The 23,400-nt window shown below is 42.4% G+C and overlaps 1 protein-coding gene across 30 annotated transcripts in view; it reads right to left on the reverse strand.

The window, feature by feature from the left end:
- FOXP1 (forkhead box P1) overlaps nt 1-23,400 on the reverse strand; it is a 395,027-nt gene that overhangs the window by 43,392 nt on the left and 328,235 nt on the right. For all 30 annotated transcript variants that reach the window (XM_054215936.1, XM_054215932.1, XM_054215937.1 and 27 more), the window contains 2 exons: nt 19,988-20,192; nt 4,077-4,181 (listed from right to left, as the gene is read on the reverse strand). In XM_054215936.1, coding sequence (XP_054071911.1) covers nt 4,077-4,181; nt 19,988-20,192 — 310 coding nt within the window. The remainder of the gene's footprint in view (nt 1-4,076; nt 4,182-19,987; nt 20,193-23,400) is intronic.

Consider the following 23,400-nt stretch of genomic DNA (forward strand, 5'->3'; position numbering starts at 1 on the left):
GGGCACTGTGGGATTTGGGCCGCCCCGCACCGGTCCCCAACGCCCCGGCCACGGCCGGGAGGTTCATCCGGAGGTTCGTTGTAAATGAAACGGGAACGTCCACATTCGAACGGTTATTCCAAATACGTGTCAGGGCTCGGAAAATTCAATGTTGGCTTGTATTCGCCGAGCGCCGGGGAGGGACCCCCCCGGAGCGGGATGGGTGTCGTGGCTGCCAGCGCATCCCCACGCCGGCGGCTGCATCCTCGCCAGAGACGCTTTAGAGCCGGGGAGTTTTAACTGGGGCCGCCAGAAATTAAAAAAACTAAAAAAAGACATCTACAGACTAGCCTTTCCTCTGCCCCTGCCACCTATTTGATTAAAAAGTCTCTGTTGTGCTAACTGCAGATGATTTCACTGCAGAACATTTTGACATGCAAATGATAGCAATTAATGCCTTTGAAACAATTTATGATTTCCGGCCTACTTCAACATGTATTAGCATATACCTGGTTTCTTTAATATACACTTTGTTTTTCCAAAACCACAAACATAGTTGCTGGAATTTCATGTGGAAGTGCTTAAGGGGTTGAAAGTTAACACCTTTGTGAGCCGAGCAGTCTCACAGTTGCTGCTAAACAAAAGCCTCTTTGTAGAAGCTTTCTCGAAATGTTTTCTTAACATGTTCCAAGTAGTTTTAGGCAGGCAACTAAAGTAAACAAGATGTTACCATGATAAAAACACTTGTGAAAACATTACAGAGTGCACTTAGTAGTTTCTTTCACATAAACTCCCCTTCGTTTCATCAAAGTTAAATGCACATGAAGCAGATTACTAGCATCACTGCAATATAGGATTGCGAGATCTCTCCAAAGGTCTGTGTCCCTCTTTTAAAGGAGATATTTGATTTTAAAATGGTACCACCATGATTAAGCAGATCTAAACCACAATAATTTTTTTTTTTTTTTAAAAGGGGGGGATAAAACCATACTCAACCTTCTCCTTCATTTTCTGCCCTGGATGCCTCAACACCTTGCTGAATAAACCACCCTCCCTCCAGCAGGGATTTCCTGAACAACTTGCCGTGTAAGAGATATATATATTTCTATCTGCAACAGTCTCTAAACACATGCAAATGAAATCAAGGAGCTAGTCGATTCTGAAGGAAAGTCACTCTGTGCTACTAATTGCTCCTTTGGTTGCCGCCTGCGAGACGGGCCCTGGTTAAGACACGAGACACGTGTGGACCCTCCAGCCCTCACCTCGCGTCCCGCAGCTCAGCAGAAAGCCAGCGAGTCAGCGCGGTGACACTGGACATGGTTTTGTTTTTGGGCTCGGGGAGTTTTCTGGAGCAGGCAGGGCGCTGCTGTTTCATCAGGCTGAGCAGCAGCCCCCGCTGCTATCAGGCAGCTCTAACTGATAGCGTGTCATGTGGTAACCAATGGCTGATGGATAAAAAAACAAACCCACAACAATGCTAAAACTGCAACTTATTTGAAAAAGAAATAGGGAAATAAATGTGTACAATAGCCCGTGTATCTGCTGGTTCTGATAAGCATCCTCCTGTTGGCTGTGAGTGAAAGACAACTAGGATCGTTATTTGTACAGTATTTATCTTTGAAATCAAGGGCCCTGTGGTGTACCTCACCTTGGGAACAAACACTACAGAACGATCACAGAAGAGTGTCAAATCTCTGGTTTTGATTTACCAACAGTTATGATATTTCTTCCTCAGGAGGAAAAGAAATGAACCATGTTTTAGACCTACGAGTCCTTTTTTTTCCCTTAACTGCAGAATCATTTTATTGGCATACAGGGCTTTCATTCCACATGTAACTTTCTCTTTGCTTTTTCTAACAGGCCTTTTTACCGAGGTAAGTGAAATTAAGCAATGCTCAATTGATACACAGGCTGTATTTCACTTGGTAAACAAGAGCTTTTCTCTTGAGGGGACTGTCGAAAGAGCTTCACGGATTATACAAGTACCAGAAAGAAACTTCAAGTATCTACCTGTTATCTTTTCATTGAGTAATGAATTCTGATAAATGACAATACAACTTAAGGACAGATGCTCCACGGGAGACTTGGAAGGCTACGGTATCATTTTATGAAGCAATGCTCACTTCCTAACAGTGTCGATAAGCTGCTCAGGGACATTCATTTCTGCATTCGTTCTGGGTTAAGTATCACTGCGAACAATAAGACTTTGTCTGGACACTGTAGAATTTGGATAATGAGAAAATTTACACGAGCCAATGGGTTTAAGAAAGTCACACAAAATATTTCTGTTGAAAGGTTTAATGGGGGGGGGGTGTGAGATTGACAATAAATGAGTGATAAAAGAACCAGAATTGTTGGAGCTGGGAGTAGATGGAGCCACTTCGGGTCCAGCCTGGGCTGTAATGGTTTTATCCCTTCCTATTGATTGCCCTGAGTATCTCCTCCAGGTGAACTGGTGGACTTGGTCTTCTAACTGAGACATCTCCAAAATAACATACAAAAATCAACCCTGCCTCTACCTACGTCATGTGACTCAAGGGTCGTATTTTCTACCCGTGGTCACATCAAGCAGTCCACTACTCGGTAAGACACCTTCCTGAAACCAACAGGGCTCATCTGCAAGAGGGGACTAGCACAAGAAGCAAAGGTGGCATAATCTGACCTTATGTGACTAACACACATTATTCCGATATCTCAGGCTACCACAGCACCCTTCCCTTGCATTAAGTGCAATAAAAATTAGAATTGTTTTAAAGGTCTAAATGCTATAGTATGGCATATGAATATGAATGAGCTGGCAAGTATGGCGAGATTAGCATTTATTTCACTTAAGTGAACAACAGAATGAATTAAAAGAAACGAGGCCACCCTTCATGGAAATTTATGACTAGCACCTTCTTATTTTGTAATCCTCTTGTAATGAGAACCTTCTCATTACTCTACCATCCTTACTTGTAACGTATGTTTACACTGGCTCAGTGCGGCTCCTACTGAATATAGGAGGGGTTTGCCAGTGGAAGCAGAACTGGCCCCCTCTGTTCTGAGAGCAAAAATCTATCTGTATCATCTAACGTCATCCACCAAACATCCTCTGCTTGCTCTCGCCCTTCCCTCCCTCTCATAAAAATCCAGGGAACTGTCCCAGAAAGAATAGATACCACTGAACGTTTTGGGACTAATTCTACTTACATCCACCCTGAAGTACCCCATGTATTTATGTGAACTAACTTCATGAGATCAGCACTGTAAATGGGGGCAGAATTTGTCCCTTTGTGTAATCACACTCTAATCATCGCTTGGGCGGCTGGTCTTCTGTGATCTTACCACCGAGCAGCCATAGTACTTGAGAAAAGACGAGTGCTCAGGAACCCGGATGCCCCCAAAGTACGCGTGTACCTGGTCTTCCACCCAGACAGAAAACTCTTTTGTGATGGGAACACTTTTTGCTCCAGCTTGGAGGGGGGAGGCTGATGGCTTAGCTGTGGAGCAGCCATGTGTAAGTTATTAGAGCCCTGCCGGTCCTTCCCTGCATCGGGATGCACGCATTACCACATACTAGTCCACTGTTTATGCAACGCGGAAAACTGTGTTCTTTGGCAGCAAGGAAAGGTCTGCAGCAAACTGCAGGGGCCCAATTAATATAATTATAGTTTATTTTTAGTAGTGTAGACTTTGTTCATTAGTTACTTATTTGACATAAATTAAATTTCACGTGATGTTCTGCAATTCTCTGTTCAATTACGGAGTTAATTTAAGACTAAATTTCTAAATTAAAGTGAAATCAAGGTTAAATGAAGATTGTATTGTTTACATTATCAATACTGCAACTTAAAAATTATTTAAATAAATAATAATAAAAAAAAGGCTGCGGAACTGCAAACACTCTATTTTATAGTAACACACTGAGCAAGACCCATGGGGCTAATTTACTATCCCCTGTTAAAACGTTCTTGAGCCTGATCCAAAAGCCACTGAAGTGAAAGGGAGCTCTCTGTTGACTTCAATGGGCTTTGCATCAGGCCCACGGTGAGTGACAGCACACAAAATTTCAGGGCATGCTTTCTGTACGATGCGAGTGCCAAAAAAACCATCCTTACTTCAGGAACGACTGGAAGTCTTCACATACTGCTTCGCAGCCCGGCCATTTGCATACGCCGTGTCCGTAGAGTGGGTGGTTGTGTGAGTGCTCCTCGTGGGATAAACTGGAGGAGAGAGAGAGAAAAGAGAAAAAAAAAGTGGCGTAACTGAAGGTACCGTGCCAATTAATCTTCACAAAGACTCTTAAGAGCAGCAAACAACAGAGGCTGAAACATCTCACGGTACCCACCTGACTCTGCCCATGGTTTTTTCAAAACAGAATTAAATACCATTTGCAGTGCGAAACATGTGTCATTCTTACTTAGCTATCCTCCTACATTTCATTCATTAATTAAAAGCTTTGTAAAGAATTTAAATTAACATGGACGGGGGAGAAATCATTTGACAGACCTGCTTAATATCCTGCTTGATATTTTGCTAAGAAATTTATGAACATTGCATATTTACAATTCAACTTCATCAGGAAGAAAAGTCATCTCCATACAGCAGTGTATTCTTGTAACACAATACAACCGGACTCGAGGCTTTCCTCATCGCTAGAGAGAGAGGAAAAGCACCGAGTTTGCAGCCTTGGCTTTCCCACCATGTTATTTATTTACTGGGTTGAGGATTTTTGTTTTTTTTTTTTTTTTGTTGGGTTTTTTTTTTTTTAACTCTTACAGGCTGTGTCTATGCACAAGTACAGAACCACAGAATCACAGCCCCTTATGTCCCAGTAAAGAAGATTCAAAGATGTATTTTCGAATGCAAAATTCATCATAAAAAAAGGAACCACGTAATCAAAGGATTCCTCAGTATGAGGGGTTAGTGGGGGCTATTAACCTTGCTCAAATTTGGCAGGAACGTCACAGAGCTTCCTAACTCCTGAAACCAGGGTTAGAGAAAAAAATTCATATGAGCACGAAGGGGTTAATCCTTCAGCGGGATTCCAATCAATACGTAATGATTTGGCTGCACTGATCCAAGTCATGAGACGCTTTGATCCGGGCCATGTGGTGCTCAGGGAAATGTATCTGTTGCACTAACTGATGAACCATATTCTAAAATATCTTCTTTATTCAACTTCTGCATGGAAACTTCTTACGCAAAGGAATTATTTTTGCAACAATTTCCATAACCTTAGATGACTTTAAAAATAAAATGTCAAAACAATATTGAAATCTCTATTTTATGCTCACACACATATCTATTTTTCATAGCAAATCTTTTTGGTACGGTATGCCTGTGCTGTATTATGGACTTCAAACATACACAAAGGATATGAACACATACCAGCATCTAGGTGTGGCTTTTATGACTTATTTTATCCTGGCTTACAGGTAACGTTATGGATAAACGCCTACTTTCTGCCATTTTACTTCTATACACATGTGGAAATGCTGTTTATTCTTGTTCTGTAATATTATCTGCCCACATACTATAACAAAATTGTGTTCTTGTATTATTTCTCATGCATTGGATAGGCAAGATCACCGTAGAACATACCCCTGAGAGGTTATCCCAAATGCAAAGAGAAATTCTTGCACAGATTCTGCCACTTTTGACTTCAGGCCCAAGGAGAATCTGAAGATAATTGAAGGCGGGTTTTTAAAAATTATTTTAAATTTTTTTAAAAACGTAAAAAAAAGGTACAGATCTGACTGGAAAAGGTATTAGTCGTTAGTTGTACATGAATCTAATTCATTATTTCATTGAAATCTTATTTTTGGCTGTTTACAAATAGTTCTTCAAACATAAATATACATATATATATATGTGCAAGGTAATTTCCCAAAAAAACTCACTGTAGGTGAAGAGACTTACAAAGGCCTTTTCTATAAGGGAATATTACACCGCTTTAACATAATCAGGTTTTTTTGAAACGTGTAAGCAGGGAGAAGCTCTCTCAGTTAAGTTTTTAAAAGAACAAAGGGACCCACGCACTCCTTGCAAGGAAATTAGAAAAATGCTACAGCACAGGTTTCCTCAGCTGAGAAAGAGGGCGGCTGGCGGCAGGAACACCGTCCACCCAAGCCAGGCAGGCATCTGGCCCTCCACGCGCATCAGAAAAGAATAATTCAGAAAAGAATGGGTTTTATCATCTGCTTCCATACCTGAATACAGCAAAGGGTGAGAAAGTAGGCTTTCATGTTAACACTCCGTTAAAGTCCATGAAGAGTACGTACGAGAGTTACGGTTTCAGTATGTTTGATAGAACCTCCTAAAACTTCAATGTCTTAATTTACACAGTGCGCGTTACCCGTACACCAGGATGACTGCAGAAACACCGTGTGACGCCAAGTAAGGAGTCAGTCCCCTGTGGGTTTTAAGCACTGTAAATCTCATTATAATATCAACAGGAGTCACATGGCTTAAACCCCCAGCAGGGTTTTTTAAAGTTTCTCTGCGAGAGCCTAAAGGCCATGGCCAAGTCAACGGAAAGAGCCCTACTGAGATTTGTATTTATTTTTTAAATCCAAGTGCAAATCTCTTTTCTTTCCAGGGAACTTGCACAAGACAAGACAAACTATGTAGGACGTGATACCCTGGTATTTTGTCCAAAGAAAATGACGGGATGACCAAGAGGGTATCAAACTGTAAACGATGCTCGGGATGTCAAAGTCTAGCGCTGTCAAGCACCAGAAAGATTGGTGTTGACTGTAAATGGGAACTTAAAAGGTCATTTTGCTAACACGACGTTAAGCGTAACATACTTAACACCTACGTATAGCTTCCACTGCCATTTGACAAAGTGGAGCAACTACTTCGACTTACCAAAAATAGACACTTCAAAATGAAAAAAGAACCCTTGGTATTACTGAAAGGCAAATACTGGCACCCTCTGTAGGCAGCGTGCCGCGCCGAAGGCAGCTTCTCCCATCCCACCTGGGGAGTTTCAGCGGTGCCTTTCGGTGACCTTTATGTGTCAGTATCAGGTTACTGCTATTTTATCCATCCCACTTTTGAAGATATTACAGATTGCCACTTGTTCCCTGATAGAGCCTTAAGAAGCACCTCAAAACAAAACAAAGAGCGGGTTCATAGAGAAGCGGATGTAACACACAAAGGATACAGCCAGTGGAAATGAATGGACAACTCTGTTTAACTGATCTAAGTACTCACTTTGTTTGAGCAAATAGAGGTGGAAAATGAAGATTTTAATCCAATACATAAACAAACAGCTTTGTGGGCACAACGCAAACCTATAATCTGAAATTGTTCAATGATATTTTTGTCTGCACGCAAGCACAGTTTCTGTAATCTGGAGGCATCCTTGGTCTCGCTGCCGCTGACAGACTTTCAGAAGATCCGAGCATTGGCAAGCAGAAGCAAGTTTTAGGTCTGTTTGATTTCTAATGACACATTAGAGTAGGTGTTTGTTTCTGTCACCCTCTCCTTCCCAGGAACGCAGATTTGTGGCTGGGTACTGGTGATGCAACACTAGTTAGTGGAAGCAATTTTACAACAAAACATAATTTTCAAAGAAGTGAAGGAATAAGGTGATGTAAAAGTCAAGATTATGTGGGTTTTTTTCTCCTTGTAAGGTATTTGCGTACAAAATACTGAACACAATAGAATTATTTCCAAATAATGCAATAGTGCGGCATTATTACATCGAAGTACAGCAAATAACCCTCTGGCAAGTGAAACGTCTTGCGTAAGTCAGCTTATTCATGACATACGACAGAGTAATGAAATCCATGTGGGAAGCTGAGAACTGCAAAAGTGTCCACTTATTTTCTGCTGCCTCCAGCCCGGTTTCCAGTATGGAGGGGAGGGGAGGGGAGAAGGGCCAGGGGCTTCCATGGCTCCTCTGGATAGAGGAGAGGCGTTTCTACCTTCACCGCTTCAGCCTACGTTGCTTCATAACCCCAAGGATCTCCAGAGGGTCTGGAAGCAAATTCCCCACCTACTCTGACACGGATGGCTGCTGAAGCTGGTACTTGCACAGCCCCACTGACTGAGGCCACTTCGGCCATTCAGCTTTTGGAATACATCAGCTGTGCTGCAGCATCACTGAAGAATCGCACTCTGGGACACAAAAGGACATGGGAGATAGAAAAACCACACACAGCTAAGCCCCCGCAGAGAGTAAAAATGACAGTATACCCCAAAGAGAGAGGGGAACACACTGGGTATTGGGGAAAGTAGTGACCAAAGCACCAGCATGAAAGCCACCTATGCTGTATGGTTTAATTCAACCTTCCTTACTGCGTGAAACTGGGTACCATGCTCGTAGACACTGGCAAAAAAGTCACAGGTGGGTATAAAAAGCAGCTAAGCAGAAGCCTCAGTAACAGTACTCCTGCCACACAGTGGACCATATTTTAAATATTCAAGATGCTGACATTCTGCATATTCCACTCTCTCTCCCCCACATCTGCTTGGGCCAACAATCTTTGCCAAAATACTGGGGGAAGTCAGTGATGTAGAAAAGCATCCTTGATTTTTTCTATTTCAGTTATGAAGCATCTGCGCACGTTCTAACAGTGCAGAGAACATGCCTGAGCCACCTGCACGCTGAAAAATCAATACCACATCTCCTGCTTTCCTCTTGGAAGGGTTTTGAGCAGAGCACCCACAGAAATTGCAGAATTGCCTTTTTTTTTTTTTTAAATAATTTTATTTTATTTCTCAGGGGCAATGGGAAATGACCTCATCTTTGCCAGCTGCGATGAAACCGATGTCGGTGTATGGCCCAAGCAGCAGCACAGGGCTCAGTCTCACACCACATTCACTCTCGGTCTGATGTGGATGGCACAGTCAGTCGTCGAGGCAAAATGCCACGATTTTGGTCCTTTACAGCAGGAGGAGAGACACAACTGCAAACCAATACGGATCCCCCATGTTTGTGACTACCCAGTGAGCTCTAAAGCTCATCAAAAGGCACTGACAGAATAAAGTTGGTGAAAATGTCACAATTCTCTGAGTCAGAAACGCTTGCTGCATTTGATTTAAAATCAAAACGGAAGCAGTAATGATTAAATCCTTGTACCAACCATACTCAAATGAAAGTTCCTGCCTTCATGACAAAATCATTGGAACGGATGTGTTTTGCAGTGAAGTTGCACTGGTGCAAACCCCTCTGAATTCTTACAAAGGTGGCTTAGCACCCCTTTCCTCTCTAAACTGTGAATTTAAAAAACCCCAATAATTGCAAATAATAATAATTTTTTAAAAAATAAATCAAGGAAAGTATTAAGTCATATATTTAAATGGACTATTTCTAGATACTCATGCTTCTGTCGAAGTGTCAGTAACTGCCCAAGAAAGCAGGTATTTGATCTGAACAGAAGTGTCTTAGCAGGGTAAATGCCTCTCACTGCTGGGTAAATGGCTCTCACTGCTGGAAAAAGCTTAGCAGAGGGTCATGGACCTCTGGGAGAGGTGGCATTTGATGTGCGTGGCCAGTGGCAGCTCTTCCTAGAACTGGCTCGCAAATTTTTGGGTGCTTTTTAAAACTGCATTTCTCCCCTTCCTCATTACTTTAGTCCAGGTCCACATCCAGGACTAGAAGCAGCCCATGCTTTACGTCAAGCCCTATTGGAAGTAGCAGGAGTGGTGTATTACATTTTAAATGACTCCACCAATTTAAGACAAATCAGGTTAAAACTGCAGCCTACAGGCTGAAATCCTGCCTTCTAATCAGTGTGCACTAACTTGTATACTCACATAGAAAAAAAAATACAGAGCCGTAGCGCTGCTGTTGCAACCCAAGGCCAGCAATGCACCCCAAATCTCTGCCCCGCATCCTTATGTGTCTTGTGGCACTATTATTCTCCCAATGCCTGTTGCAAGGTGAGCGCTGGCGTGTGTGCAGCAAGACAAGACTTCTCCTCTACCCTCGTCCCCACTAGCAAAGAGTGTAACCAGACTAGATAACGATACGCATCGTCTTCTGGTTTTGATCTATGCACTGATAGCTTGGATTATTAATCACCATTATGACCCTCCAGCACTCTACGAGTACTACGTACCTCTCCCAGTGGCACCAGCCCCGGGCAGAACTGCCACAAGGCCCGCACCTGCCCTACATCCTTTCCTTGAAGGAAATGAACTTATTTCTAGACTATTTAAAAGAAATTCCCATTGCAAAATACCCAGTATTGAATCCATCGCTTATCTCAGGTGGAAGTTCCATGCCTGCACTTGAATTAACGAGTTTCTCTACTATTTAAAACTTTTTTTTTATTTTTTTTTTTTTTTTTATTTCAACCTTGCGCCTCGGTACTGTAGTGAAAAGTACATCAAATATACCCAGACGCACACAATTTGAAACGCTGGATTTTAAATTCCAGCACTGCTAACTAATGAGAACAATTTTTCCCCTCTTCTTCTTTGTAGCATCACTTCATGTACTTACATACCATAATCACATCCTCCTAGAGCCTCTATTTTTCCAGGGTGTAGATCTTTAATTCCCTTTAATCTGTCTTCATAGCCTATTCCCTCCAACTCCTTTATCATCCTAGCTGCTCTCCTCTATATTTGCTCCAGCTCCTCTTTATCCTTTCTGCAAGAGACTGGCCAATTGTACAGCACACTCTCAATGTGGTTTAACTGGTTCTGCATAAAGTAGAACAGGAAAAAAAGAAGGACTCGGATGCAACACGCGTGTTTATGCCTCCCGTGACTGCATTTACCTTTTTAACTAAGACATGGCACAGAGTGTCCCACCTTAATTTCTCAACCCCGATTATGCCTCAGCCATTTGCCACACAACCGATGCTGAGCAGCTGACGTGTCACGTCAAACCCACAGTTTGGAATTTTTATTTCCTAGCTGGGCTACTTTCTACTTATCCATGCTAAATCTCATTTTATTCTTCTCTGAACAGCCTCCTAATTTATTTAAATGAAAACGGATTGATTCAGTATCTTAGTTTAATTAGGGAAAAAATGTGATCCTACCGCTTTCTTGGGTTTGGGGGGGTGTTTCTGTGGTGGTTTGGGGTGGATTTTTTTTTTTTAAAACTGACTTTCCGCACAACAATCTCACCCCTCTTCCCCACCCAATACGTATGGCAGAGGGAGGTGGCAACGGCAAGGCTTTGGCCCTGATTCAGCAACGCTTTTAAGAACACGCGCAAATTCAAAAACACGCGATTAGACCTTGGACTTCACCGACACTGAGGTGTAAAATTACAAATGTACATACATACTTTGTAAAAAGATCCTGTTTGCCAACCTTATTTTACTGTCATTTATATTCTGTTGTTACATTTAAATTTATAGTAAAAGAAAACACTGAGAAACAAAATCTATTCTTGTTTAACAAATTATATTCTGTTATGTTTAGAGTTGAGGCAAGTCTTTCACCCTTATATAAACCAGCGATACGTCAACAAATGTGATTAGCATGGATTATTCACGTCAGTATTTTTCACCCCCGTCCCACAGGCCCAACCAAACCCGCGCAGGTGGTGACCGTCGCATCGCATCCAGCCCGACGGCTCGCTGGGAGAGCCTTCACCCACAGCGAGGGAAGCGCCCTTTGGGAAAATGTTTATAAAAAAAATAATTAAGATAAATAATGGCTCCGAGGGAGAAACACAGTTAAGGCATTGAATTCTCTCTGCCACGTGCTTTCCCTCCAAAGAATGCTCTTTAAAAAAGCAGTAAAATCGAGAGGACACAAGCCTACTTCCCCAGGGAAGCGTGCTGAATCATACAGGTAGTGTAAATATCATATGCTGCTGCAGGTGCTAGGCGGTCTATTTGTTTGTGTTTACTAAAAGGCATAACAAATAGTCACACTAAAACAGAACAACATTTGGCATTGGGATGAGAGATACCAGAGCAGCCATAAATCACGTTCACTTGTTTAGATTCGAACGGCTGTGCAATGCTAACACTGCAGCCCCCCTTTTTGAAGGAGTCCCTTTGCTGTGATTTGTCCCTTTCGGGGACAGCCACCAGCCCCTGGCTGGGCAGCACCGCGATGCATGGTACCGAGGGGCTCAGCATCCTTCCCAAGTAGGGCACACCCAAGAAAAAAACACGCAACATTGCAAAAGGAAAAAAAAAAAAAAAAAGGGAAAAAAAAAAAAAGACGTAAGAAACAGACTTATGTGACATACAAGGCCAGCTAACATCGTTTACAGCTTTGCAACTTCTGAGTTAATTCACAGTATAAACAAGGAGGAAAATGTTTCTTCCGAGCAAGGCTTCCTGTAAACTGTTCATTAGAGCGGCACTGGGCGCAGGGCTGCTGCACCTGCTGATTAACCAGGCGCTCCAAGAATAAACAAAAACTCAAGCCTGCAAGATTGTTCTGGAATTTGCTCAGAGCTGATTTTTTTTTTTTTCCTCTCTCCTTCCCCCACGTTATAAATTGGATTCTACAATAAAACAAACAGCAGAACATAGGTTGCCGAGAGTTAAAAATCTACTTTTTACACTACATTGACCACAGCACCCACAGGCACAGCTACAATGTCTTTCTATGAATGGGACAGATTGCCATATGGATGCAGACACTGAACAAGCTGTACAACTCCTGGCGACAAGTGCCTAGGGGACTGTCCTATATTAGCACCACCTGTGCTGTGGAAATTGCGCTCTGTGTATGAAATGGTATTTAAGGGCCCATCACGATGTTATTTTTGAGTACACAGAAAAAAGGAAAATTACAGTTAAAAAGAATTCGCTGGCTAGCGGATCTGTTGCTCAGTTCCCGAGACCGTTTCCCAAAGGAACAGTTATCTTCTTTATTCACGCAGCCCAAAATGACAAGTTGCAACACATATTAGCAGTTTCCCTGCCTGGGCTTATACCATCGTTTTAATGAGAAGAATACACTTTATAATATACGTATGTCTTTCCTGATCACACAGAAGAAATTACAGCCCTCCCACGTTAAAAAACACCGGCTATATGGAAAAACACCCCGTGGCATTACACAAACGTCGCTCCGGCAGCAAGAAATGCAATATAAATTTTCCTTGGGCTCCTTCAACGTGCAGCAGGTAGAGCCACAAATCCCGATTACCAAATTTCAACGTGCATCTCACTGCTTTGAAAATATAACCCCATCTGACGGACAAAAATAGAGCTCCAGATTAGCACAAGATGTCGAGGGAGGGGGGAGAAGGGGAAAAAGACAGAGCAGTATAGAGCTGCTCTGCGAAAAGAGGTTTCCCCCTCTCCAAACTGCAAGAAAAAAAAAAAAAGGATGCCAAGAAAAAGAAAAGTAAAATAAATTGAATTAAAGAAAAACAGTTGTAAAGTGAACATTACAACCTGGGAAAAATGATGTCATTTTATTGAGAAACTCATTTTTTTTCCATTAAACCATAGTGAAACGGATAAAGTTTATACAGCTTAATGGTGGAGTTTTACTTTAAATGCTACTCAATATCTTAGCAGTACGATATAACATGATATAACAGCTGTCATACTAACTGCTCGATTTTTATTGAGCAGCAGAGAAAAACAGTCACACAAAAATCACCTAACTTCTCTACTTTTATGGCATTTTCAAGGGTGTTTCTTTTCCACTCTCAGGCTGTGATACGTATGATAAAAATATAACACTGCTCTTCATTAGCTCCCCGCTCGGCTCTTTAGGACAATCAGATCTCCCGAGCAAACGCTGAGGAAGAACAACTTGCACACAGGAGGAAATAAAAAGAAACAGGAATCCACGGTGCAGTAAAACAAAAACAGGTCCCTTTTTAAGACTACTACATAAACACCTCTAATAAAAGAAGAGGACAAATTTTCATTGGACTTTAGGTATTTAGACAGGAATGTTTTAGTAAAAGTTTAACTGCAAAGTGCATGCAATTAACAGAAAGCCATCAGCTATTTCTCCGGTATGTAAAAATAGCATTAAGCTGTATTAAATGCACGTGTAAGTATCTCAGTTGCAAGAAAAGGGAGGAGATATGCAAAGCACTCAGATATCAAACAATGATCTGTTGGCCAGATGGAGGAATAAAACAATACATATGCTAAAATTTGGAAAAGTTCTGTTAAGCGTCTGCCAAGGCTCACCCAATCTATTTTAAGTGCTTTTTGATACATTAGCTTAGTGTTTGGAGTTGTACAACTGATGGTTATTACACGGGACCAGAAAGCAGGGAAGCGTTGGCGTGCAGGAGCTCCCCAACGCCGGGGCAGCCTCCCGAGGATGGTGAAGTGTCAAAGACAGCACCCTTGCTCACCCAAGGGCCACACCAAGCAATCACAGGCCGGTTAACTTTGCATCTTTTGTAGGGGGGAAAAAAAAAACCCACAAACTAGGCATAATTTTCCAGGGTTTGAGGAAACAATCCTTTGAAAAGCATCATTTGATGGAGGCACTCCCAGGCAGACTGAGGACCAAGCGATGGTGTACAGCTGACTTAGCAGGTTTCTCAAAAACCTGAGTGCCACAGCAGACAGTCGGTGCGGGCAAGGCAAAGGACACTACACACCCCAATTTGAAAAGCAGAAACAATAAAAAGTGCCTGATAAGGCTTAAAACCGAAGATCAGCAACTCCAGGTCTGAGTCACAGATGATACTTTTTCAAAGCTGATCAGAGAGAGAAGTGACTCAGACGGGGAGAGCACACAGTGACTGGTGGTGAGCAATTTGGCGGGGGAGCGAGCGCCAAGGCATCAGGTAACGAGATGCTTTGGGTTCTACCTGCACATACTCCACTGATGGTGAAGTACAACGAGCTAAAAATCAACGAGCTAAAAATCAACAGCACGAGGCAACTGAGAGGCGCCGACACGGATGAGCAGATTTGATGCTGGCACCAGTGCAGAACGAATGCCAGGGACTACGCAGAGAGACAGGCCAAGGGAGGATCAGGCCCTGGGAGCATATGGACTGCGGGCTGAACTGTTTCATCCAGAGCATTAATAATGGACCGAAATCTGTAATTCTTAATTGTGCTGAATCCTAATGCCCCCATCTAAGGGCCTTGGGATTTTGATGGAGGATCAGCTGGCATGGAGATAACAACAGTAAAACACAATGCATTAAGCCTAACCAGCAGATCAATGGTCTGCCATGCCGTTCCTCTCGCTTCCCTTCAGAGCCTTCTCCAGACTTCTTCCTCCTGTGACGCTGGCAAGAAAAAGTCATTTAAAAATCCCCTTGTTTATCCCATCTATTTTTCCTATGAGATGGCTGCTTGCTTATGTGGAAGGACAAGACTCAAATGTAGTCGGAAGGGGTACGAAGACAAAAAGAGACAAACGTGGGATCATCAGTGGATGGAGAAAGATCTCTTGGATATGCAGTCTTTACCTCCAACTCTTCACCTTATTCCTTACAAACAGATCCGTTTCCCAAACTACCAGGTCTGCACCTTCATTAACTTGCTTATTAACGACAGCCTCCACCATCCTGTCACTGCTGCAGTCCATGCAGAGGGTGCCAGGGGACGGGACCAGCACTCGGGCGCCCACACCACCCCACAGCACCCCCAGACCTCCTGGGTCAAGCCCAAGCTGGAGCAACCTCTGCTCACCGCAAAGCGCTAAGGAATTCTGCGCCAGTCTGCTTTTCCAAACCTACCCACATCGGGAACATCCCCAAGCACGGGGCTCTCAGGACGCCTGCTGCTCGTCAGCTTATGAAGTTAGTCACCTAAAGCGACCGGGCATCCACCCGCTTTGTTTTGCTGTTTTTCTGAAGAAAATAACCAAGCTTTCCCCCAATAAGATGCAGTGAAACGAGATGGAAAGCGGGTACTTTCCTTGAAATTTCTAAGCACAGCAGATGTACTTAACTGGCTCTCGTTATTTATATATTTACTTGTGTAGAGAAAACGCTTGTTACTGAAGAAGCCCAAATGCTGATAAGATGATGAGAGGTTTGCATGCTGGTTGATGGTCTCACTTTCGCTTATCCTGAGTGAATACAAGTATCTATAACTAAATATTTCCCTTAGGGTACTGATGACTGAGGTATGTTTATTGCATTGAGTGAATTTATATATATAATCAGCACAATAAACATTATTAAATTGTCTGAGTAAAATCAAAGCATGAAACACACAGTCAGTGCTGAATTCTAATGATGCTGAATGCCCATGATTGCATGGGGAAAGGATCTTAACAAGCCTTGATTTGAGCTTTGGCATCCGCCTCACAAATCACACGAAATGTTCTCTCTTTAATAGTGCTGAATATTGATAAATGTCTCTGCACGGCACAACAGGGAAGTTGGTCTCTATTGGCAATCTTTACCAAAGTGTGTTTTTTCCTTCTCTACACTCAAGGGTTTACCCTGAATGATTTAATTATAATTTTCCTTGTGTAAGACAAATTAAAGAGGAGAGTAGGAGTGTCATGCCAAAGCAGATTATTTATCTCCTTAACAGATTGCTGTGCACCAAACCCCAGAGCTGCTGCTGCTGCTACTTACAGAAACTGGGCGAAATGTGGGACAAAAGCATAGATGTAATATACATTTAAAGCCCAAATGAATGAAAGCATTAACCCGTTATTTATAGCTAGAATTGTTTCATTCCTGTGAAAGCCATAGACACAGAGCAGGCAGAACCCAAGAGCAGCACCACGATGCTCCCTGGCCCCTGCCCAGGAACGGAGGATGCCTCCTGCTTTTGAATGTATTTTTTTGCTTTTCAAACATCCCAGGGTGACTCTGGCCACCCGCCCGCTGTTTGGTTTTTTTGCCATAAAGGAGAACTTTTGCTGTCACTCAGCTCCAAGCGTAGCAGCCCCACGCAGCCACAGTATGGCCAGTGTCACCGGTGCCACCAGAGCCGCGTCCCCGCAGTCCGCGCAGGACTAAAGCTTCGCTGTGCACAACCCTGAGCCTGGGCTGGCAGCACGGCGACGTGTGGGCATGCCAAGCCGCCAATGACTATTTCTCCTGCTATTTTAAACCCCTTGTTTATAACCAAAATGTGTTTTTACCCAAGATGCTGCTGCTCACCCGATGACTTTTACGCAGGTGCCTCTGCTGCCACTGCGGTCAGCCGAGTGCCTCCTGTCTCTTGAGCAGCCTCCCAACCTCTCCTATCGGATCAGGAACCCCGTAAAACACAGCTTGAACTGTCCCAGTGACATGTGCCAGAGATGACAGTGATGATAGTAACTCCCACATAACTAACTTGCCTCCCGCAGCCCACTCCTTCTCAAAAGCCCAAGAGGAAGGGGGGAGAAAAACAGCTTTACAGCACACCCTAAAAGTTAATGTTACCTGTATATGATTATTTATTGCTGCTGGGCAATCGTTATGATGTGGCTGTGCTTAACTGTTAGGACACTTACAGCTTTTACTATGTGCTTTTTATTGTTGTTTAAATCTAAATAAATAGCTCTTGGTTGTATCAGACCAAAGCTTTCAGGCAGTTGCACGGAAGGTGTAGGAACGAGAGAGGGGAAGCCGCAACCCAAAATCCTGCCCTGGCCAGCCCAAGTTGAGGAATTGTGTGATGAGAGGCAGAGGGCTAACATCTCCCGTGTGAGCCCCTCCAACAGCCCCATCTGACCCGTGCTTGGGCTCGGGACAACCGCCACAGGTCCCCTTCTATTCCCAAGCCCAGCTGTCGTGCTGAACCAGCTGGGTACAAGAACATGCACAGATTTGTCTCCAAGTCAAGCCAAGTCATACTCCCACCAGACTCCTGATTATTTCTAATCTTAACCTTTGCAAACATAAAATGACCAAACTCCTACTCGTGTCCGCGCTCTCTCTTTTGTAAGTACGCTGTGGGCTTTCAAATACACATCTGACGGCGAAACTCAGCCACTCTTTTCTCACTGCGTGCTCACCACCCCGAACTCCCTGCCTGTAGATAAATGCCCTCTCAGAAAGGAAGCCAGTACAACACACATCAACAAGAGGAGTTTCTGTGTCATCTGAAATCCAGGCAGGCACCAGAGTGCCTGATGAGACTGCAACAAAACCCTTAAGTGCATCGGTAGGCATTCTTCTGCGAGTAGTCTCCTGCTCTACTTATGGATAAAGATGTAATTCAATCACTGCAGTAAATGGATGGCGTAAACCTTCCATGTACCAAATAGAGGCAAGAAAAAGCAAAGTCCGTAGCACTCTCATTTGTATTCCTAAATATCCCTATCTTCGTATTTTGATATTGTAGAAAACTCAATAGATAGGTAAGGAAAGTATTTTGGCAAGCTTTAACAACACAGCTATCAATTCAACCACTAAGGATTTTAACTTTTCTAACCTATACAGTCTCAAACAATACTTATGGCATGTTTATGCCTTCCTAATTAATTTATTTGTAACTTTACTAATAAAAACTTATGTATCGCCTTGTTTCTAGATCCCAGTTGCCTCCAGGCCACAATTACAGGACTCAGACACGTGGATTTCAAGTTCTGCTTGGCAGCAAACACAGAAAAAATTCTTACTTCAGAACAGATTCCTATATATTTCCACTGGATTTCAAACTTAACAGCAATGGCATACTGTTTCCTCCGTTAGATTGCCATTAGCAGACAGCACATGCCTCTGTTCAGTGAAAGAAGATCCATTTCACTGCATGGGTTTTTGGTTTATATACTCAGTAAGAAAAACACAGATAAAAAATTTATTGAAAAGTCATAAACCCATCTCGTTCAGCTCTATATGCAGCAAAAAGGGAATTTAATTGTTTAATAAACATCAAATTGTTTTTAGTATCCCATGTAAGTCTTCATGAAATCCATGTCCTTGACACTTACATGCATTATAAATGTATACACTGATGTTCCCCCCCATGTCCTTGCAACGGATATAAAATGATGCCTTACACAGAGCAGTTCTTTCAACAGTGGTGTCCTCTCCTTTAAAATCTATCTATTCCAAACAATTTTCTTAATATTAGAAAGATATAAGAGGTATTTATATAGCTTCCCTATCAATCTACTTTCAGACCACCAGAAATATAAACTCCATGGCTTAAAAATTCCATTATCCTCTTTCTAATGAATGAAAGGAGGATGGAAAGACAAAGCCATCAGTTTCCATAAAATCCAGCTTTCACTAGTGTCTGCTCTAACATTTCTAGATAGGCAAAGGGACCCTCCTGAATGCAAAGAAGCACTGCCCTCCCCGCTGCGACCATGCTGGTCGCGCGCTCCCGGAGACCCTTCTCCTCCTCCTCCTCCTCTTCCCCCTCCTCCGCAGCCGGCAGCAACGCCAAGGCTGCAGCAGGCGCTGGCACCCACGGCCTGAGCTCCTGGGACCGTCTAGCTCACCGTAAGCAAAAGTTATGTTGTTAGGCACGCCTCAGTGAAATCTGGGGGTGTAAAGAAACAAACCTGCAATAAAGCATCCCTCGGAATAAAGCAGAGCCTGTGCCGAGAAGCACATCAACAGACAACCCCTGATTTAAGCCATTTCTTTTAACAACGCAAGCCGAGCAAGTACAAATTAACTCACACTTTTAAAAGCCAAACACCACCAGTTAGCTAATTTTATCAGCACTTTAAAAAATCCACTTTGTTTTAGAGAAACCTGGAGAACTCGAGCCTACCCTGTCTTATGAAAGCAGATAAATACAGAGTAAAAAAAGGCAAACTATTAGATGAGATGGGGCACTGAAATTTGGCAGAAAAACGGGTGGTAAAACAGCCTGTACTGACCAACGGATTTTTTTCCTCACCTCCAGCCTCCAAACCCAAAGAACATCGAGAGTAACACCACCTGGGACGCAAAACTCAAAGAAACCAGCTCACACGCTTCACACTTCCCCCAATATGCTTATCCAATGCACTTCTAATTAGCTAATTGTGCCCACATTGATCCAATTAACAAGCCATAAAGATCTGAACAAAAGGAGCATATTCTGCCCAGTGGAGACTCTATTAAACCACGCCAAAATCAGACAAGAGCAAGATGTGGAAGACAAAACCGAGGCCAAGGCGGTTGGCCACTGCTCCCGACCGTTTTGCCATCATTTCGGCACTCCGCTGGGAGACGCTCATGGGTGGAAATCCCACCGGCACCTACCTCTCCCGTTTAGGAGTGTGGACCGATAGCTGTCCGTTAGTTGAGGCGTGTGGGTTGATGATTAAGGAGGTCTTAGACGGCGCGGAGGAGGAGACGCAGGTGGTGGACAGGTCCAGGCTGCTGTGGTTGTTGCTGGCTGCCTCCTCCGCTGTGTGCGAGCTTGTCACTTCCTTCCAGAGCTGCTGCAGTTCTGTTGGAATCATGCCTGAAACAAACAAATTGGATAATTAAATCAATTAACAGCTAATTCGGCCGTCTTCAAACAGTAATTAAATCAAAGAGTCAGTAAACAAAGCCTAGTGTTAGTTTTGTGTGTGTATGTGTGTGTGTGTTTTTGCGCATGTATTTTTTTTTTTTTAATAACTAAAGGCTAATACTGAACGCTGCACATCTCTGCTAAATTTTCTGGTGTGACACCTGCAATACCTACGCCATGCAAAATGCGGGGTGTGGGGCAGGGGGGTCCACACAACACGTCACCCACCCCAAACTCCACGTTCATTATTATTATTATTATTATATTTTTTGTAATTAAAATTACAGAGGGCCCATTTCCAGAGTAGCTACTCAGGCAGAAATCACCCCGAGCTCACAGCATGACTGAAAGCAAAGGTGGCCAAAGGGCTACTCTGCAGTCAGCTTGAGAAATTGCATTTTTTTTTCTTTTTTTTTAGAGGAAAGTGAATACTTTCTAACATGTTTTTAAAAGAAAGGAGGGTCTTAGGAAAAAAACAACTCAGCTTTATTATTATGACAACACGAACCACAATATGACTAATTTTGTGCTTAAGTTTTAAACGATGACAAATAGCTTTGTTATTAAATACAGTTTTTATTAATCACTTTTAGACATAAATTATGAATTCATATTGTCTTCCTGAAATGCTTTTCAAATTTTAACAGTCAAATTGATTATACTATGATTATTTCATTAACACACCTATCTTTCTCATTAATTTTGGTTTCTCGAACTGCTCACTTAATTGATGGATGTGTCTACTGAAAAACTGTGTAACTTTCTATACAAGTAACACTATTATTACTGTCATTTCTTAGATCAATGCTAATGAGCCATTCAAAAGTAAAATGAAAACATAAAATAAGGTTCAAGAAATAATAATAATAAAAAATTAATTTTTTTTTTAATTGTGCCAAAATGGACAGCAGGCTTAGGACAGAGCATTCAATAAATAAGGCAAGAGAAAACTTTGCAAACTCCAGTGGGCCAAAGCGAAGGCTGCAAGGGGACCCGTGAGCGTCAGCATGACATGGGCTCACGCTGAGATCATGCTTTTGGATAAAGCTTATGTTTGTGACATGATCAAACAAGTCAAGTTTCTCCCAGTGAAGACTGCTTCAGTGCTCGCTCGCAGAAGGCCATGGGAAAAAATCAGCAGTAGAGACGCATTGCTTAAATATTGGGGGGGGGGGGGGGGGGGGGGGCGGGAATAAAATAAAAGCCAGTGTCTGTGTGTTTTTAAAGAGGTTTCTCATCACTGCGCTCCCAGATCATCATTTGGATGATGGTTCATTGTTTCAGCGTATTGGAGCACTGGAGCTATCCTAAGGAAACCTGCCATTTTCTGAGTGCAGAGCAGCAGCTCACACAGGCATGTATCTCACCCAACCTAAGGTACTGGAATAAAAATAATAAAAAAAAAAAAGAGGCAGTATGCATTATATTCATTTGAAACACATAATAAAAAATGCCAAGGTCTAAATTTAATTTATTTTTGTCATTTAGAATACAATGGATAGATAATCATCTCAACGTGATCAGCCAAACATCTTTACTTTGCTAAACTGTTAAAGATTTTAATTATGCTAGCTTTGGAGAGCACTGGTCTAATGAGGCGATAGACTCCAGAGAATCTAAGTGGTTAAGAACTGTGAAATGAGTCTGATAGGATTTTTTTATATTCACCGTGGATCGTTTGCATATCAAAGAGGAGTAAATTATTGCACGACAGACCAATAACCTTCCCCGCCTTTCCAAGAGTAGCATTAACAAAAACAGTTGGTCTCCGGTAACGGTTCACTACAAAAAAACGCTAAAATCCTTAAGTATCTGCAATTAATATATATTATGAAAAAGGCTTCAATTTATACATTAAGTGATCAGATATTCTTAGGACACATCCGTTTCTCTAAAGCCACGTCATTTTCCTTTCATCAGACCCAAATGCCAATTATATTTTGATGGATTTTGTCCCAAATGAGCATTTAGTTATTAGACATATTCAATTATTACTTGTCCCCTGAAATTAAACCTCTGAGCAAATTAAACAAAGAAAAAGGTCAGTACACAAGCCTATGTCCTGTTTTCCTGTATCAGGGGCTATTATTTTCAAACACCTTGCGAAGTGACAGTGTGGGATGTATTTTTAGCTAACACGCTTGACAGGACTGTCTGCGCACTAACAATTACCTGTGAGCACGGCTGACCCTTACACCACTGTTTACTCAATTGAAACAATAGTGAATAGACTTGTCTGTTGATGATAACATATTGATATGAGACCATATGAGTCGACACCTATTTTTATTTTTCGGAATAAGCAAATAGGGAAAGAATAACTGGGCTTTTTTTTTTTTTTGCTTTTTTTTTTTGCCACCACTCCCTTCTCTGGATTTCTGCAGGTTTTTTAATTAAGAGACAAGCTGGCACCCACTCTCCTCTCCCTGTCCCCTCTCCCCTCTCCTCCTGGTCACTTCTGGATCTATTAATGCTCTATCCCAAGGAAAAGCTTGCAAGCGTTACAGCCTTTAAAATACACACACAACATATTTATACCTGCCTGTAGATCCTCTAAAAGTCAAGGGGTTTGGTCTAACTTCCTATCCAAGCGTAATTCCTATTAGGACTAACGACAGCTATACCACATACTGAAAGAAAAATAAAAAACACCCAGTTGCGTGGAGAAAAAACACCAGGGATAATAAGGAGGATTTCAGGCTGGGCAACATTAAATTAAAGAGTTAACTGTGATGTCATACACGTCTGCACGCAACCCATGGCTTAAAAATGACCACATCGCTGACATCACTTGATTAATAAATAAAATTTTTAAAAAACCCACCTTCCTCCTCCTTCCACAAATTTAGTTCTTTTAGAATAATTCTGGAGAGAATTTCTGAGTAGCCTGTCAAACTGGGCAGCTGAAAGGTATGCTCATTACTCATCCGGCAAAATGGTTAAATAAAATAATAGAACAAATGGTAAAAGCAAGTCAAATAGATCCACGAACACTTGCAATAAATTATGTAATTTACCATTTAACAGTTTCCTTTTAACAGCGAGAGCTAAATTTTAAGTTGGATTCCCAGAACTGCGCTGCAATCACTTGAGATGGCTACTGCCGGTGCTGTGATTTCCTACGTACCACTAACGGGATTTAGACCTGAAACTGCCA

Source organism: Rissa tridactyla, chromosome 10 (genome assembly GCF_028500815.1).
Source record: "Rissa tridactyla isolate bRisTri1 chromosome 10, bRisTri1.patW.cur.20221130, whole genome shotgun sequence".
Classification (NCBI taxonomy): Eukaryota; Metazoa; Chordata; class Aves; order Charadriiformes; family Laridae; genus Rissa; species Rissa tridactyla.